Raw genomic sequence first — 15,387 nt, forward strand, 5'->3', positions numbered from 1 at the left:
CTAACTATATGCTGCTCCTTGATATATCCAGAGATCCAGAGATATGGGATCAGCTTGCGTGTGCACACTGATGACACATTTTATCTCTCCACCACCTTTCTTGACACGTGAACTGCCTCTGTGTCCTCAGACTGCTTAACGTAACATAAGAATTAAGAGTAGGAGTAGCCCATTTGGACCCTCGAGCCTGCTCCGCCATTCAATAAGATCATAGCTAATCTGATCTTGGCCTCAACTCCGCTCCCCATAACCTTTGACTCCCCTATCATTCAAAAATCTGTCTATCTCTACCTTGAATATATTCAATGACCCAGCCTCAACAGCTCGCTGGGGTAGAGAATTCTAAAGATTCATGATCCTCTGAGAGAAGAAATTCTTCCTCATCTGCATTTTAAATGTGAGACCCCTTATTCTTAAACTATGCTTGTCCAAAATCCTGTCTTGGAATAGCCACAATTTTCTCTAGTCAACACTGGGGAGACTGAAGGTACCTTCAGCTCCTGCCACAAACTCCATATCCTTGCCAGGATTCTGTACTTCCTGGCCATTGTCTCAGGCTGAACTGGATGGTTTGCAATCTCGACATCCTATTCGACCTCGAGCTGACATTCCAACCCAATGTCCTCTTCGTCTAAAAAGATCTTCTACTTGCACCTCCATAACATTGGGAACCTCTACCCCACCTCATCCCATCTGTTCCTGAAACCCTCACCATGCCTTTGTCACTTCCAGAATCAATTATTCCAAAGACTCCTGGCTGGCCTCCCATTCTCCACCCTCCACAAACTTCAGCTTATCCAAAATTCTGTATCCTATAATCTACCAAGTCCTGCTTACCCATCCCTCCAGTGCTTGCAATCCTACATTGGGTCCCAGACTTCCAACACCACAAATTGTTATTCTTGTTGAGTACATACTGGCTAATGGGACCACCCAGAGTGTGTGCGAATGTTACTACAGTACACACTGGTTAATGGGACCCCCAGACTGAGATACTCAGTATAGTACACATGGTTAATGGGACCCCCAGACTGTGAGATTTTCAGTATAGTACTCATGGTTAATGGGACCCCCAGACTGTGTGAGATTCTCAAAGTGATGCAGTGATTCTGAATATTAACTGTTCTTTTCCCTCACAGACAAGATGAAAACTGAAGGGTTCGCCCTCGAGTCTTGTCGCAGTATGGTTGCCCTCATGGATGTATCCTTTCCTCTTCTCCATTACATTCATTATTCTTTCATAGTCACTTGTTTCATGGTCGTTTAGTGGGTTAGAGCAGTGCCTTTTCACTCCGGGTCCCTGTCTTTCATCCGGGCCCAACTGAAAGTGACTTAAGGATTCAGTGATGCAGTTGGTTTGAAGTGTGCCACTGACTCTGCTAAAGGCTTAGGGGAGCAGTGCATTGCCAGCATGAAACTGAGTCAAACAGTCCGGGGAGATCCCATGTTGGATTCCTGACCTATGCTGAGATAGCTGGCCGCAGGCTGGGCAGTCATAGGAACAGTATAATTGCCCTCATTACCCTTTCATGTGGGAGAGAAATGATCATCTGATCCCATAATTGTGTGATTCCCAAACTTTTTACCTGCTTTACGCTATTGTACAATGTCAAAATCTAACCTGAGGTGTCTATTTGTTTTCTTAATTACATAAAGGAACTGCTCTTAATTCCAGGCTGCAGAGGCTATTTTCTGATCAACAGTGTACATTGATTTGCGATATAATATTGGCAATGCCCCCTTACAGGGCATGGTTTGATATTCCTATTACTAGCCTGCTGGACTATCACACTATCATCTCCTATTACCTCTTACTATCTCTGCCTTAACATTGTTAACTGCAGACGGATGGATCTGGAAAGCTTAATTTGATGGAATTTAAACATCTCTGGAACAAGATTAAGCAGTGGCAGGTAGGAGGCATTGGAGGGCTTAAAGCAATTATGTCACTGGGAGGATTACTGTGTTTGAATTAAAATGGGTTCAACTTCTTTATAACGAATGTCTGGCACTGCTGAGGCCAGGATTCAGATGGGCTTTAGGCGACAATGGTGGAACTATTCAAAATCACCAATCATTGCTGTCCATTTTTCTGGTGCATTTCACCCGGTGTATCTGTTTACCTGGTTAGCTCAGCAATGGAGGAGCCAGCGAGGGTTTAGGGAATCATTATCCTCCCCTGCTGTCCCGCCCCCCCTCCCAGTCATTGAGGTCGGACAGCTTTTAAGTCAGGACTCGGTCAAAACAGCCTGTAAATAATTTACTTCCATAACTTTTAAATTATTGATTGCTTTGCTGTTTAGCATCTGATGCGACACTGGGGCACATGGTCAGGGCTGTCTGTGGGAGTCATCTGTTTTCCTGCCTCTCTCATGTTGGGGCACTCTTCCACAGGCACTAGCAAGCTGCCAATGGCCCCATAAGGTGTCTACTCAGCATACCTGAGTCTGGTGTTGTGTATCAGTGCTCGGGGAGGAGCTATCACTGCCGGGCTTGATCCTGTACTTTCCAGCAGTAAACACTGGACCAGAAGCTTTGGTTCCTTCACCAGCCACGAATATCGAGGCCAATAGATACACCCACAATGTTGCCACAGCTAAAATCAGCACGGATCAGGGATTTAATCTGCAACCTGCTAGCCTCTATGATGCAACGTGACACTTTGTAGTGCAGTTAGGCACTGAACCGTTGGGTGCATTGGCTGTCTGAAATGTCTGTTTCCCAGATTGTCAGGACATTTATAAACCCTTGGATTGAAAGAATGGAAACGTTAAGGCCTTGGCTGCTTCTGGTACAGCCTGTTCTATTATAGCACAGAATATGTTAGCATCGAGTCCACTTCCTTTAGAGCACACAAGGATTGCACATTATTGCTTCACTGTAGAGCATCACTACAAATTATCATTGCTTTCGAACATTTGAGTGGTAGAATTACCACTGAAAACCACCCAGGAATGAGAAATGTACAGACGTCACCTGAAGGTGGTTAAAGGGGAAAACCCTTGGATCTGAACACTGACTGTCCCATAGGATGATGAATATTCCAGTTAGGGTCCGCGACCACAGTCTCATCACATATTCTTCCTCTCAGTCCGTCAGACATTATACTGTAACTACAGTCTGCCCTCAGTCCCTCAGACATGGTCCTGTAACTATTGTGTTCCTAACACAGATGAGGCTGCACACAGGGAGATTAAAGTAACAGTGACCTCAGTCTTTAATAAGACACTCCAGAGTGAGGAATAGGCCTTAGGGTCCGGCTTATATACAGTGCTCCCAAGGGATGCTGGGATCCCTTGAGACTTCAGAGGATGAGCTCCCTGGTGGCAGAACATGGGAGTGCATGCTTTACAGATACACAACATCACTTCCCCCACCAAAGTCAAAGTGAAAACTATTTACCAAGGTGAGGCGGTCGGGAGCCTTTCTTTTCCTGGTGGACTGCCTTGGTACAAATGTCTGTTCTGGTGTGTTGGCTGTGCCCTTGCTAGGCTGGTGTGTTGTTGGCCCTGCAGGGCTGCTAGGTGAGCCTGGCCTTGCTGGGCTGTTGGGCGTGATGGGTTTGATTTCCTGGTCCGGCGTGGTGTCGTTGATCCTTTGGGTGTGTGTTGTGGGCTCGAAGAAGGTGATGTCTGCTGTGGGTTGTTCAGGGCAGTCTGTGAACCGCAGCCTCATTTGGTCCAGGTGCTTTCTGCAAATTTGTCCATTGTCTAGTTTGACTACAAACACCCTATTCCCTTCTTTAGCTATCACCGTGCCCGCGATTCACTTGGGACCATGTCCATAGTTTAGCACAGACACAGGGTCATTCAGATCAATTCCCCGTGACACAGTGGCGCGACCATCGTTTACATTTTGTTGCTGCTGCCGGCTCTCTACCTGATCATGCAGGTTGGGGTGAACCCGCGAGAGTCTGGTTTTAAGTGTCCTTTTCATGAGTAGCTCAGCCGGGGGCACTGTCGAAATCTCGACCTCCGATAAACGACTCAGACACCTTCAGCTCCGGCAGAAGTTTCTTTAATTTACTTGCTAGCAAGGGAAAGGTCACACTCAGTCAATGGCTAAGTGAACACCTCCGCAATGGTACAATTTCATGAGATATTTATACAGTAAAACCCAAGTTATGGCCTCTCCCTGTGTATTGGCTCTGTCTCGCAGTCAGTGAATACAGATAAAGAGTTAATTATTACATCCTTGTCCTGACATGGTTTCCAGATATTTCCTTTTATCAGGGTTATTAGTTGGCCAGCCGGCCATTTCTCGATGAGAGTGTGGTAATGAGCTATTACCTGCCTTGCATTGTGTCAGGATGGTCCAGTTTCCTAGTCAGTTATCTTTTTGCATCAAATGGATGAGGTCTCTACAAGAGATAATGGCTGGTGGTTTGAGTACTTCGAAAAGGATGGGGTGGAGTGGAACTGGTGTCGTATAGACAATAGGAGAGCACCATGGGGGTGGGGGGGGGCGGTGGGGTGGTACTTGTCTCAGCAGGACTTGCCTCCTAGTTGTCTGGTGGCTATGAGCCATTTCAAACCAGGTTTAGCTGTTTATGCAAGCCGACTGCTTTATGCAGAAATTTCTGGAAGGACCAGGACTCCATTTTGTTATATATTGCAAAGGGCACAAAAATACCACGTGGTATCAGCTTAGATAAAAATACATTTCCACATTCCCCCATTTTGTCCTTCACAAGGTCAACTGAATCCATTCTGGTCTTGTACAGTCTCTCTATTTCCATTTCCACACAAGAACCTTTTGCTAACATAACTCTAGCCGTGGTCTCGGTAGGTAACATGGTTTTTCCCACCCTGGCACAGCAGCACTTAACCAAGACAAATAATAGACATAGGGCAAAGACTATCAGCAGGAATATGATCAAACCCTGTACCACAGATCTCCCTAGGGATCCCAACCATCCCGATGCCCAACCCCACAAGGTGATACCGTCCTGGCCAACTGTTTGTTTATACTCTATTACCTTTTTCCTAATGTATTCAGCTAGACTGCCGATTTCTTCTGATTTATCCAGGATATACATACAGCATTCTCCACCTATTAATGCGCATGTCCCTCCTTCCTTGGCTAGGAGATAATCTAAGGCCATATGATTTTGGAGAGCCACTGTTCGAATAGCTACCATTTCATCATTCACCCCTTCAAAGGTTTGGGAAGTTGCATTGGCTACTGATTCGACTAAGTTAGCCAGTTCCCGTAACTGTCATTCGGTTGATGCTATTCCATAGGGTGGCACCATTACCTTGAATATGACTTCCATAGGCATCCCTTAGAGTCTTTATTGATTTGATAAAGGACACCACATATCCTAAGTAACAGGACCCTGTCCAGTTGGCTGGTAACCATGGGTAGGCTTTATGGCCACAAATAAAGTATGTGCAATTATAGGACGTCAGCTTCTGGTCCTTTCGCGCCATCTATACTCGAGTGGTCTCACCTTCCCACCCTTCACCTGGAGCTTTGTTATGGACCATTGTCCAGCCAATGGTTGCTATCTTTCTCCCATCAGTGGGATTAGTTGTGGCTTGCCATTTAGTCATTTGGGAACACTTGCTGCATCCCATTTCTGGTCCTTTAGTCTCATTACTCCCAAGGCATATTATACCTTCAGGATTTCCTATTCCGGGAGTAATACTTAGGAAGGGAGGCTGACGGTTATTATTATAATTGGGCTGGTACCATCCCTGGAAGGCTGTAAGTTTATACCCTGCTGACCTCCATTCTGTTTGCTCCTTCGTTTCTGACACCTTGGTTAGATTTGTCCTATTTTGCACTATCAACCATTCTACCATTTCTGATTCGTTAAAGGGGACAGATCTCAGGGGAATACCCCCTTCGGAGTGGACAGGTACATGGGAACATATCCAACAACTCGACAAGTTTCTTTCTTGAGCATACTTATGACTCAGTGCCATAAATACGTTTACTTGCAGTTCCCTTCGGTGGCGTGTCTGTACCCCTGGTATAATCAATAATGCAAAGTAAAACCCTGTCAAGCCCAGCACCATCAGTCCCCATAGTCCATACAGTTCCTTATTCAGTCTTCCTTTTTCTGTTCCTCTGGTTCCTTTTTCCCTTCCTCCTGGTCGGGTGCCCTTTTGCAATGGGACGCATGGATCCATGTTGGTCTTTCCTTTACCTTGATTGCAGTATTAGTCGCCAGCAAGACCTGGTATGGTCCTTCAAATCTTGGCTGTAGACTGCTTTTTCTTTTAAAGATTTTGATGTAAACGAATTCCCCGGGCTCCAGGTTATGACACTTCCCTTCTGCTGGCTTGACTTGAGCTTCCTTTACCTGCGAATAAAAGCTGGAAATACAATTGGCTAGTGCAATACAATAATTCAACATATTTTCCTCCATTTTGTGGATGTTTATTTGTTTTGCAGTAAATGGTGCTGTAAAAAGTAATTGTTGGGGACGTCCCATAACTATCTCATGCAGTGACAGGCCTGTTGTTCTGTTGGTTGCAGATCGCATTACCATCAAAACTAAGGGCAGCAGTTCTGTCCATTTCAGTCCAGTGTCATTGCATAATTTTGCCAGCTTATTTTTAAGCATTCCATTATGTCTTTCAACAAGTCCAGCTGATTGTGGATGATAACTGCAATGAAAACGTTGATTAATCTGTAAAGCTTTACACATTTCTCTTATAACAGTTCCCGTGAAATGTGACCTGTTATCACTAGAAAGCTTAGCAGGGATTCCGAAGCGCGGTACGATTTCTTTTTACAAACATTTAGCAACAGTAGTGGCATCGGCCTTTTTACATGGAAAGGCTTCAATCCATCTAGAGAACACATCTACAATAACTAATACATACTTGAATCCCATACACATAGGTAATTCAACAAAAGGCCCTACTGGATTTGGGTGGGAGGCAGATTCTACTTTTTCCGTCTTACCCGGATTCATTGTCTGACGGGTAACACAATTTTCACAGATTTGTTTTGCAATTGCCGAAATACTTGGTGCATACCAAGTTGCCAAAATATAATCTGCTATTCCCCCTTTGCCTACACGTGTGAATGCATGAACACATCGGGCAATCCATGGAAGTAAGGATTTGGGCACCACCATGCGGCCGTCGTGGTGAACCCATATTCCTTCTGTATTTTTATAACATTGATCCTTCGTCCAGGTCACCACCTTCTCCGTACTGGCCTGTGTTTGAAAGGCCAGCACGTCATTAATAGTGGGTGGCGGGTCTGAGCAATTATTTTTCCTTAGTGGGAACAATGACACCTGCATCCCCCCCTTTTGACAGAGCTGCTGACTTAGCTGCATTATCAGCTCTGGCATTCCCAAGTGCCACCTCATTCGACTGGCCTGTATGTGCTTGGCATTTGATAATGGCAAGTTTCAAGGGGCATTGAATGGCTCGCAGGAGATTTTCCACTTGTTCTGCATTTGTGATAGTGGTTCCTGAAGAAGTCAGGTACCCGCGAATCTTCCAAATTTGTCCATAATCATGTGATACCCCAAAAGCATACCTGGAGTCAGTGTAGATATTAACTGTTTGTCCTTCAGCCAGAATTCAGGCTCGAGTTAACGCAAACAATTCAGCTTGTTGGGCTGAAAAACAGTCTGGAAGAGAGGCTGTTTTGATAACATTAAACTGGGTTACAATTGCATAAGCCGCTCTAGGTTGGCCCCTATCATTTCGTAAGGCTGATCCGGCAACATAGTACACTAGATCAGGGTTACACATTGGTACATCTGTTAAATTGATACGTGGTTTAGTCACTAATTCGGTTGCTATTTCACATGAATGGGGTTTGCCGTCTTCTTCTATGGGGAGTCGAGTGGCTGGATTTAAGGTAGTACATCTTTTAATAAGGTTCGGATTTGATAACAATTCGACTTCATACTTAGTGGTTCTTGCAGAAGTTAGGTGTTGAGTGGCACATTTAGTAAGTAAAATCTCGACAGAGTGTGGGATGTATAGAACGGTTTGATGATTTAGAGTTATTGTCTGAGCCTGTTGCATAGCATAATAAGCTGCTGCCAGCGAAGGAAGACATCCTGGTAGTTCGTGTGCCACTGGGTCTAGTTGGGTACTGAAATACGCTACCGATCGCTGCCTGTCCCCATGTAACTGAGTCAAAACAGATTGTGCAAAACCCGACTTGTGATGAACAAACAAGTTGAATGTCTTAGTGTAATCTGGTAATCCCAAGGCTGGTGCTGAAGTGGGGGACTGCTTAAGACTCTGGAAAGCATTCCGGGATAATTAATTCCAAATCCTTCTTTAAGCATTGTGATAATATAGTAGATTCATTCACAGCTCGTAGGTCTTGGACAAACCTCCATTTGTCACTATTGGGCTTCTGAACCGGAAGAATCGGCGTGTTACACGGACTTCTCATTTATGCTTATAGTGATTCACAGATCACAGAATGTAAAGTATTTGTTTTATAATTTTATTAAAAGGCTTCCAAACCCAAGATTTTTCCAATACACCCAAAACGTTGATCAAGGAGATCACCTGAAATACCTCAAAATCCCAATTCAAATATTGTACTGCCACTCTTTATCTAAAAAACAAATCCTCTTACTGAGCTAGAAGCTTTCGCGTCAAGATTTTACACCAAGGACAATGGGAGCCTGCAGCCTCAAGAGACCCACAAAGGCTTTTTAAAAAAAGAACTTCCCAAGGCATTACAACTTCCCAAGGCATTACAACTTCCCTTCCCCGTTCTTTATCTCACTCCTAGACTAAATTTATGTCTTTCAACCAAATATAATCAATGATTGCGTGTCTTCTTTCGACAAGTAAGTGAGCGTGTCAAATAAATTCTCTTTTTTTTTTAAACCGGGACCATGTCTCAACAAACCTATCCTTTGTGCATTTCCTAGCTCCGTAACTTCTCATCCGAATAAATCCACATCTGCGTTTCTAACTTAAAATGTCTTCAACTTCCCACATACAGGACAACACTATGAAGGGTTAAAAAAAAACTTCACTCTGTTTGAAAAAGTGGGTGGAGCTCAAACAAACGGGCAGTTCCACAACCTTTCCAAACAGGTTTCCAGACACATGAGAAAAAAAACACAGAAGCACTCTCATTCAAAGACAAGACATTCACAAAAGTCTCTCTCCATTCAATGAAGCCTTTTTTTTTGTTGGCCAGCTTTATTTTTTTTGAATCCAAAAGTCACTATCAGGTTCTCTTTTTTTTTACATATTGATTTACTTCCTCTGTTAATTTTACATGGGCTTGAAGAATCGGAATCCAGGCCTTTTCTATTACTTTCCTTTTTTTTTTACCTCATCTACCTGGGTCTCTGTTTATAAGACACTCCTCTAGACATGTTGTTCTCTCTAAATTAAATGAACCATCAGGTGGAAATGGCCTGTTTTCACTCTTAGTCGACCTTACCCATTTTTTTGGTGGTCAGTTGAAGACTGACCACAGTTCTGGAGCATAACATAGGCTGGTATGCCCTTTTGTGGTGTTTTAACTTGCTCCGGCACCCATTCTGGATGATTAAGATTTTCCACAGTTTCTGATCTCACAATCCTTTCGGCCAACCGAGTTCTCTACGCCCACTTCTCCTGGCCGTTACGTGGCCTGAAAAGGCTCTTAATTCAGGCTCAGTCTGGGTGTGTGAGATATGTTGGCATGAACCAACCGTAGTTGATCAATCAGTTACTGTTTCTTTTCTCCCGAATCACAATTTTCCCTCGTGACTCTTCCCGTTTCTCTAATTGCAATGTCGCACAAAGGTATTGCACACAACAATATAACAAGGACAACTAAGAAAAAACAACATTCATGCGAGTAACTTTAAACTCTATCTAAACAAATAATCAATTCTCAGTCTGCGTTGTACGCCACTACAGACTAATAAAACTTATAAAACTTATGGTCCCATTATTTTAACTCTTATCACATGAGAACCTTTGATCGATTGCGCTTTTTTTTTCTACTCTTATCACGTAAGAACCGTTTCCTAATTAACTCTTATCACATAAGAACCTTCGATCGATTTGCGCTTTTTTCCCCCTAATCTTATCACAGAAGAACCTTTTTTTTCCCTAATCTTCTCACATAAGAACCTTCGATCGACTAGCGCTGTTTCTACCTTACCTACTGAAACCTTCCCCGGGCTGTTTCAAGATATTTCCAAAACCAGATCTCTTCTGCTTGTGAGCTGAGAAAGAAATGATCATAAAAAATAACTTTAGCTTTTAAATGTCGAGTCTCGTAGATTGCACTACCTCCCCTGTGGACAACAGATTACATATGCGATTCAACAGTGAAGAAACCTCTGGTGAGCAAAAGGCTCACCTTGTTTTGGCTACTGAAGCCTTTCACTGGAGAGGCACTATGCCTGCATCCATTTTACTCACAGGGCAGAGAGTATGCGTCTCGGTGGAACCTCCAAGAAGTAACTGTCGAAATCTCGACCTCCGATAAACGACTCAGACACCTTCAGCTCCGGCAGAAGTTTCTTTAATTTACTTGCTAGCAAGGGAAAGGTCACACTCAGTCAATGGCTAAGTGAACACCACCGCAATGGTACAATTTCACGAGATATTTATACAGTAAAACCCAAGTTATGGCCTCTCCCTGTGTATTGGCTCTGTCTCGCAGTCAGTGAATACAAATTAAGAGTTAATTACTAGATCCTTGTCCTGACATGGTTTCCAGATATTTCCTTTTGTCAGGGTTATTAGTTGGCCAGCCGGCCATTACTCGATGAGAGTGTGGTAATGAGCTATTACCTGCCTTGCATTGTGTCAGGATGGTCCAGTTTCCTAGTCAGTTATCTTTTTGCATCAAATGGATGAGGTCTCTACAAGAGATAATGGCTGGTGGTTTGAGTACTTCAAAAAGGATGAGGTGGAGTGTAACTGGTGTCGTATAGACAATTGAGAGCACCATGGGGGGGGGTACTTGTCTCAGCAGGATTTGCCTCCTAGTTGTCTGGTGGCTATCAGCCATTTCAAGCCAGGTTTAGCTGTTTATGCAAGCCGACTGCTTTATGCAGAAATTTCTGGAAGGACCAGGACTCCATTTTGTTATATATTGCAAAGGGCACAAAAATACCGCGTGGTATCAGCTTAGATAAAAATACATTTCCACAGCACCCCTGTGAGTGAGTGAGGTCTCGTGCGGTAGCTGAGCAGTACTCGGGACAGGCGGGTTTGGAGTGAGCCTTCTGTGATTCGTTTAAGGCATTGTTTGATGGTTTGTACTGCCCGCTCTGCCTGCCCATTGGAGGCTGGCTTAAATGGGGCCGATGTGACATGTTTGATCCCATTGCGGGTCATGAATTCTTTAAATTTGGCACTGGTAAAACATGGCCCGTTGTCACTGACCAGTATGTCAGGCAGGCCGTGGGTGGCAAACATGGCCCTCAGGCTTTCAATTGTGGCAATGGTGGTGCTTCCCGACATTATTTCACGTTCAATCCATTTTGAAAAAGCATCCACTACCACCAGGAACCTTTTACTGAAAAATGGGCCCCCATAGTCGACATGGATCCTCGACCATGGTCTGGAAGGCCAGGACCACAAACTTAGTGGTGCCTCTCTGGGCGCGTTGCTCAACTGAGCACATACGCTGCATTGCCGTACACAGGACTCTAGGTCAGAGTCGATACTGGGCCAACACACGTGGGATCTGGCTATTGCTTTCATCATTACTAAACCCGGATGTGTGCTGTGGAGATCCGAGATGAACGTCTCCCTGCCCTTTTTGGGTAGCACTACGCGGTTATCCCACAACAGGTAGTCTGCCTGAATGGACAGCTCATCCTTTCGCCGCTGGAATGGCTTGATTGGCTCTTGCATTTCAACGGGGATGCTGGCCCAGCTCCCATGCAGTACACAGTTTTTTACTAGGGATAGCAAAGGATCTTGGCTGGTCCAAGTCCTAATCTGGCGGGTTGTGACTTGTGATTTATCATTTTCAAACGCTTCCATGACCATCAACAAGTGGGCTGCGCCACCATCAACAAGTTTGCAGGCTGCGCCAATTCCAACCCCCTTGGTGGGCAATGGTAGCCGACTGAGAGCATCCGCACAGTTCTTGTTGCCTGTCCTGTGGCGGATGGTATAGTTATACGCTGATAGCGCGAGTGCCCACCTTTCTATGCGGGCTGAGGCATTAGTATTTATCCCCTTGTTTTCAGCGAACAGGGATGTGAGGGGCTTGTGATTGGTTTCCAGCTCAAATTTGAGGCCAGACAGGTACTGATGCATTTTCTTTACCCTGAACACACACGCTAATGCCTCTTTCTCAATCATGCTGTAGGCCCTCTTTGCATTAGACAAGCTCCTGGAAGCATAGGCGACAGGTTGAAACTTCCCCGCAACATTTGCTTGTTGCAATACACACTCGACTCCGTACGACGACGCGTCACATGCTAGCACAAGTCTTTGACACGGGTTATACAATACAAGCAGCTTGTTGGAGCATAGAATGTTTCTGGCTTTCTCAAAAGCAATTACTTGTTTTTTTTCCCCATACCCAATTCTCACCTTTGCGCAATAACACATATAGCGGTCTAAAAGGGTGCTTAACCTCGGTAGGAAGTTACCAAAATAGTTGAGGAGTCCCAGGATCGACTGCAGCTCCATGACATTCTGTGGCCTGGGCGCGTTCCTGATAGCCTGTGTCTTGGCGTCTGTGGGCCGAATGCCGTCCACCGCGATCTTTCTCCCCAAAAACTCCACTTCTGTTCCCATGAAGACGCATTTCAACCTCTTCAGCCACAGCCCTACGCGATCCAGTCGCTGAAGGACCTCCTCCAGGTTTTGTAGGTGCTCGATGGTGTCCCGACCCGTGCCCAATATGTCGTCCTGAAAGACCACCGTGTGTGGTACCGACTTGAGTAGGCTCTCCATGTTTCTCTGGAAGATCGCTGCAGCCGACCGAATTCCAAACGGGCATCTGTTATAGATGACTAGTCCCTTGTGCGTGTTGATGCAGGTGAGGCCCATCGAAGACTCCTCCAGCTCCTGCGTCATGTAGGCTGAAGTCAGGTCAAGCTTGGTGAACGTCTTGCCTCCTGCCAGCATCGCAAATAGGTCGTCTGCCTTAGATAGCGGGTATTGGTCCTGTAGTGAGAAACGACTAATAGCTACTTTATAATCGCCGCAAATCCTGACCGTGCCATCACTTTTGAATACTGGAACAATCGGGCTGAACCACTCGCTGAATTCTACTCGGGAGATGATGCCCTCGCGTTGCAGCCTGTCCAGCTCGATTTCCACTCTCTCCCTCATCATGTGAGGTACTGCTTACGACTTGTGGTGAACGGGTTGTGCCTCTGGGACCAAGTGGATCCGCACTTTCGCCCCGGAAAAGTTTCCAATGCCTGGCTCAAAAAGGGAAGGAAATTTGTTAAGAACCTGGGTACATGAGGCCTCATTGACATGTGATAGCGCTCGGATGTCATCCCAGTTCTAGCGGATTTTGCCCAGCCAGCTCCTTCCAAGCAGTGTGGGGCCATCGCCCGGTACAATCCAGAGTGGCAGTTCGTGCACCGTGCCCTCATAGGTGACCTTGACCATGGCGCTGCCCAGGACAGTGATAAGCTCTTTGGTGCATGTTCTCAGTTTCGTGTGGATGGGGCTCAGGGCTGGTCTGAGTGCCTTGTTGCACCACAGTCTCTCAAACATCTTTTTACTCATGATGGATTGGCTAGCGCCAGTGTCCACTTCCATGGCTACGGGTAAGCCATTCAATTTCACATTTAGCATTATAGGTGGACATTTCGTCGAAAATCTGTGCACCCCGTGTATTTCAGCATTTGCCTCCTCTCTGAGGCTCGAAATTTCTTTGATCCACCATGGACTGATCTTCCTCTGCCACGTGGTGGTTAGCAGGTTTTGCAGAGCTTGCAGCTCGTTTGCAAGCTCGTTGGAGGTGCCCATTGTTCCACAGCTCTTGCAAACATACCCTTTTGAAGCGGCATGAATAGGCTGAATGGAAGCCTCCACAACGCCAACAAGGTGTGAATTGCCTTGCATTCATCCTTTGTTGGGACTCTGAGTCATCTGGGTCACCTGAGGCCTGCTGGCAGTTGCAGACTCGTGGGTTCTGCCCTGTACATTCTGCTCGCAAACACAGTTCCAGTTAATTTATGAACATTGCTAGCACTTGTGTGCTGAGAGATTTGTTTGGTGTTATCACTGGTGGACATAAACGCCTGTGCTATCGCAATGGCCTTACTGAGGGTTGGTGTCTCTACAGTCAAAAGTTCTCATAGGATGGTCTCGTGGCCAATGCCCAGTACAAAAAAGCCTCTGAGCATTTACTCCAGGTAGCCATCAAACTCACATTGTCTTGCAAGTCGCCTTAGCTTGGCGACGTAACTCGCCACTTCCTGACCTTCAGATCGCTAGCACGTGTAGAACCGATAACTCGCCATCAGCACGCTCTCCCTCGGGTTAAGATGTTCCTGAACCAGTGTACACAGCTCCTCATACGACTGATCTGTGGGTTTCACCGGAACCAGAAGATTCTTCATGAGGCTGTAGGTCGATGCCCCGCAGACTGTGAGGAGGACCGCTGTCCTTTTTGCAGCACTTCCTTCTCCGTCCAGCTCGTTGGATACAAAGTACTGGTCTTGCCATTCGACATAAGCTTCCCAGTCCTCACCCTCCGAGAACTTCTCCAGGATGCCCACAGTTTGCTGCATCTTTGCATTGGATTTGTATTCTTGTCGCCAATTATTGTGTTCCTGACACAGATGAGACTGCACACAGGGAGGTTAAAGTTACAGTGACCTCAGTCTTTAATAAAACACTCCAGAGTGAGTAACAGGCCTTAGAGGCTGGCTTATATACAGTGCTCCCAAGGGATGCTGGGATCCCTTGGGACTTCAGGGGATGAGCTCCCTGGTGGCGGAACATGGGGGTGCATGTTTTACAGGTACACAACAGTAACTACAGTCTGCCCTCAGATATAATCCTGTAACTACAGTCTGCCCTCGGTCCCTCAGACATGATCCTGTAACTACAGTCTGCCCTCAGGTATAATCCTGTAACTGCAGTTTGCCCTTAGTCGCTCAGACATGATCCTATAACTACAGTCTGCCCTCAGTCTGAGTCAAATATATTCTCATTGTCATTTCCGTTTTTTTGCAGGCAATCTTTAAGGAATATGACAAGGATAATTCTGGAATGATTGACAGCTATGAGATGCGGACTGCTGTGAATGATGCAGGTGAGTGGGAATGGGTCAGGAGTGGCTGCAGATGGGAGTTATACCGTGATGCAGATGAATGGGAATAGGTCAGGCGTGGCAGCAGATGGGAGTTATACCGTTATGCAGGTGAGTAAGAATGGGTCAGGATTGGCTGCAAATGGGAGTTATAATGTGATGCAGGTGCGTAGGAATGGGTCAGGAGTGGCT

General features: G+C 45.6%; 1 protein-coding gene across 1 annotated transcript in view; it reads left to right on the forward strand.

The window, feature by feature from the left end:
* LOC139263144 (calpain-3-like) overlaps positions 1–15,387 on the forward strand; it is a 224,083-nt gene that overhangs the window by 191,156 nt on the left and 17,540 nt on the right. The window contains 3 exon segments of the mRNA XM_070878759.1: positions 1,140–1,201; positions 1,845–1,913; positions 15,120–15,198. Coding sequence (XP_070734860.1) covers positions 1,140–1,201; positions 1,845–1,913; positions 15,120–15,198 — 210 coding nt within the window.

Source organism: Pristiophorus japonicus, chromosome 4 (assembly GCF_044704955.1).
Source record: "Pristiophorus japonicus isolate sPriJap1 chromosome 4, sPriJap1.hap1, whole genome shotgun sequence".
NCBI lineage: Eukaryota > Metazoa > Chordata > Chondrichthyes > Pristiophoridae > Pristiophorus > Pristiophorus japonicus.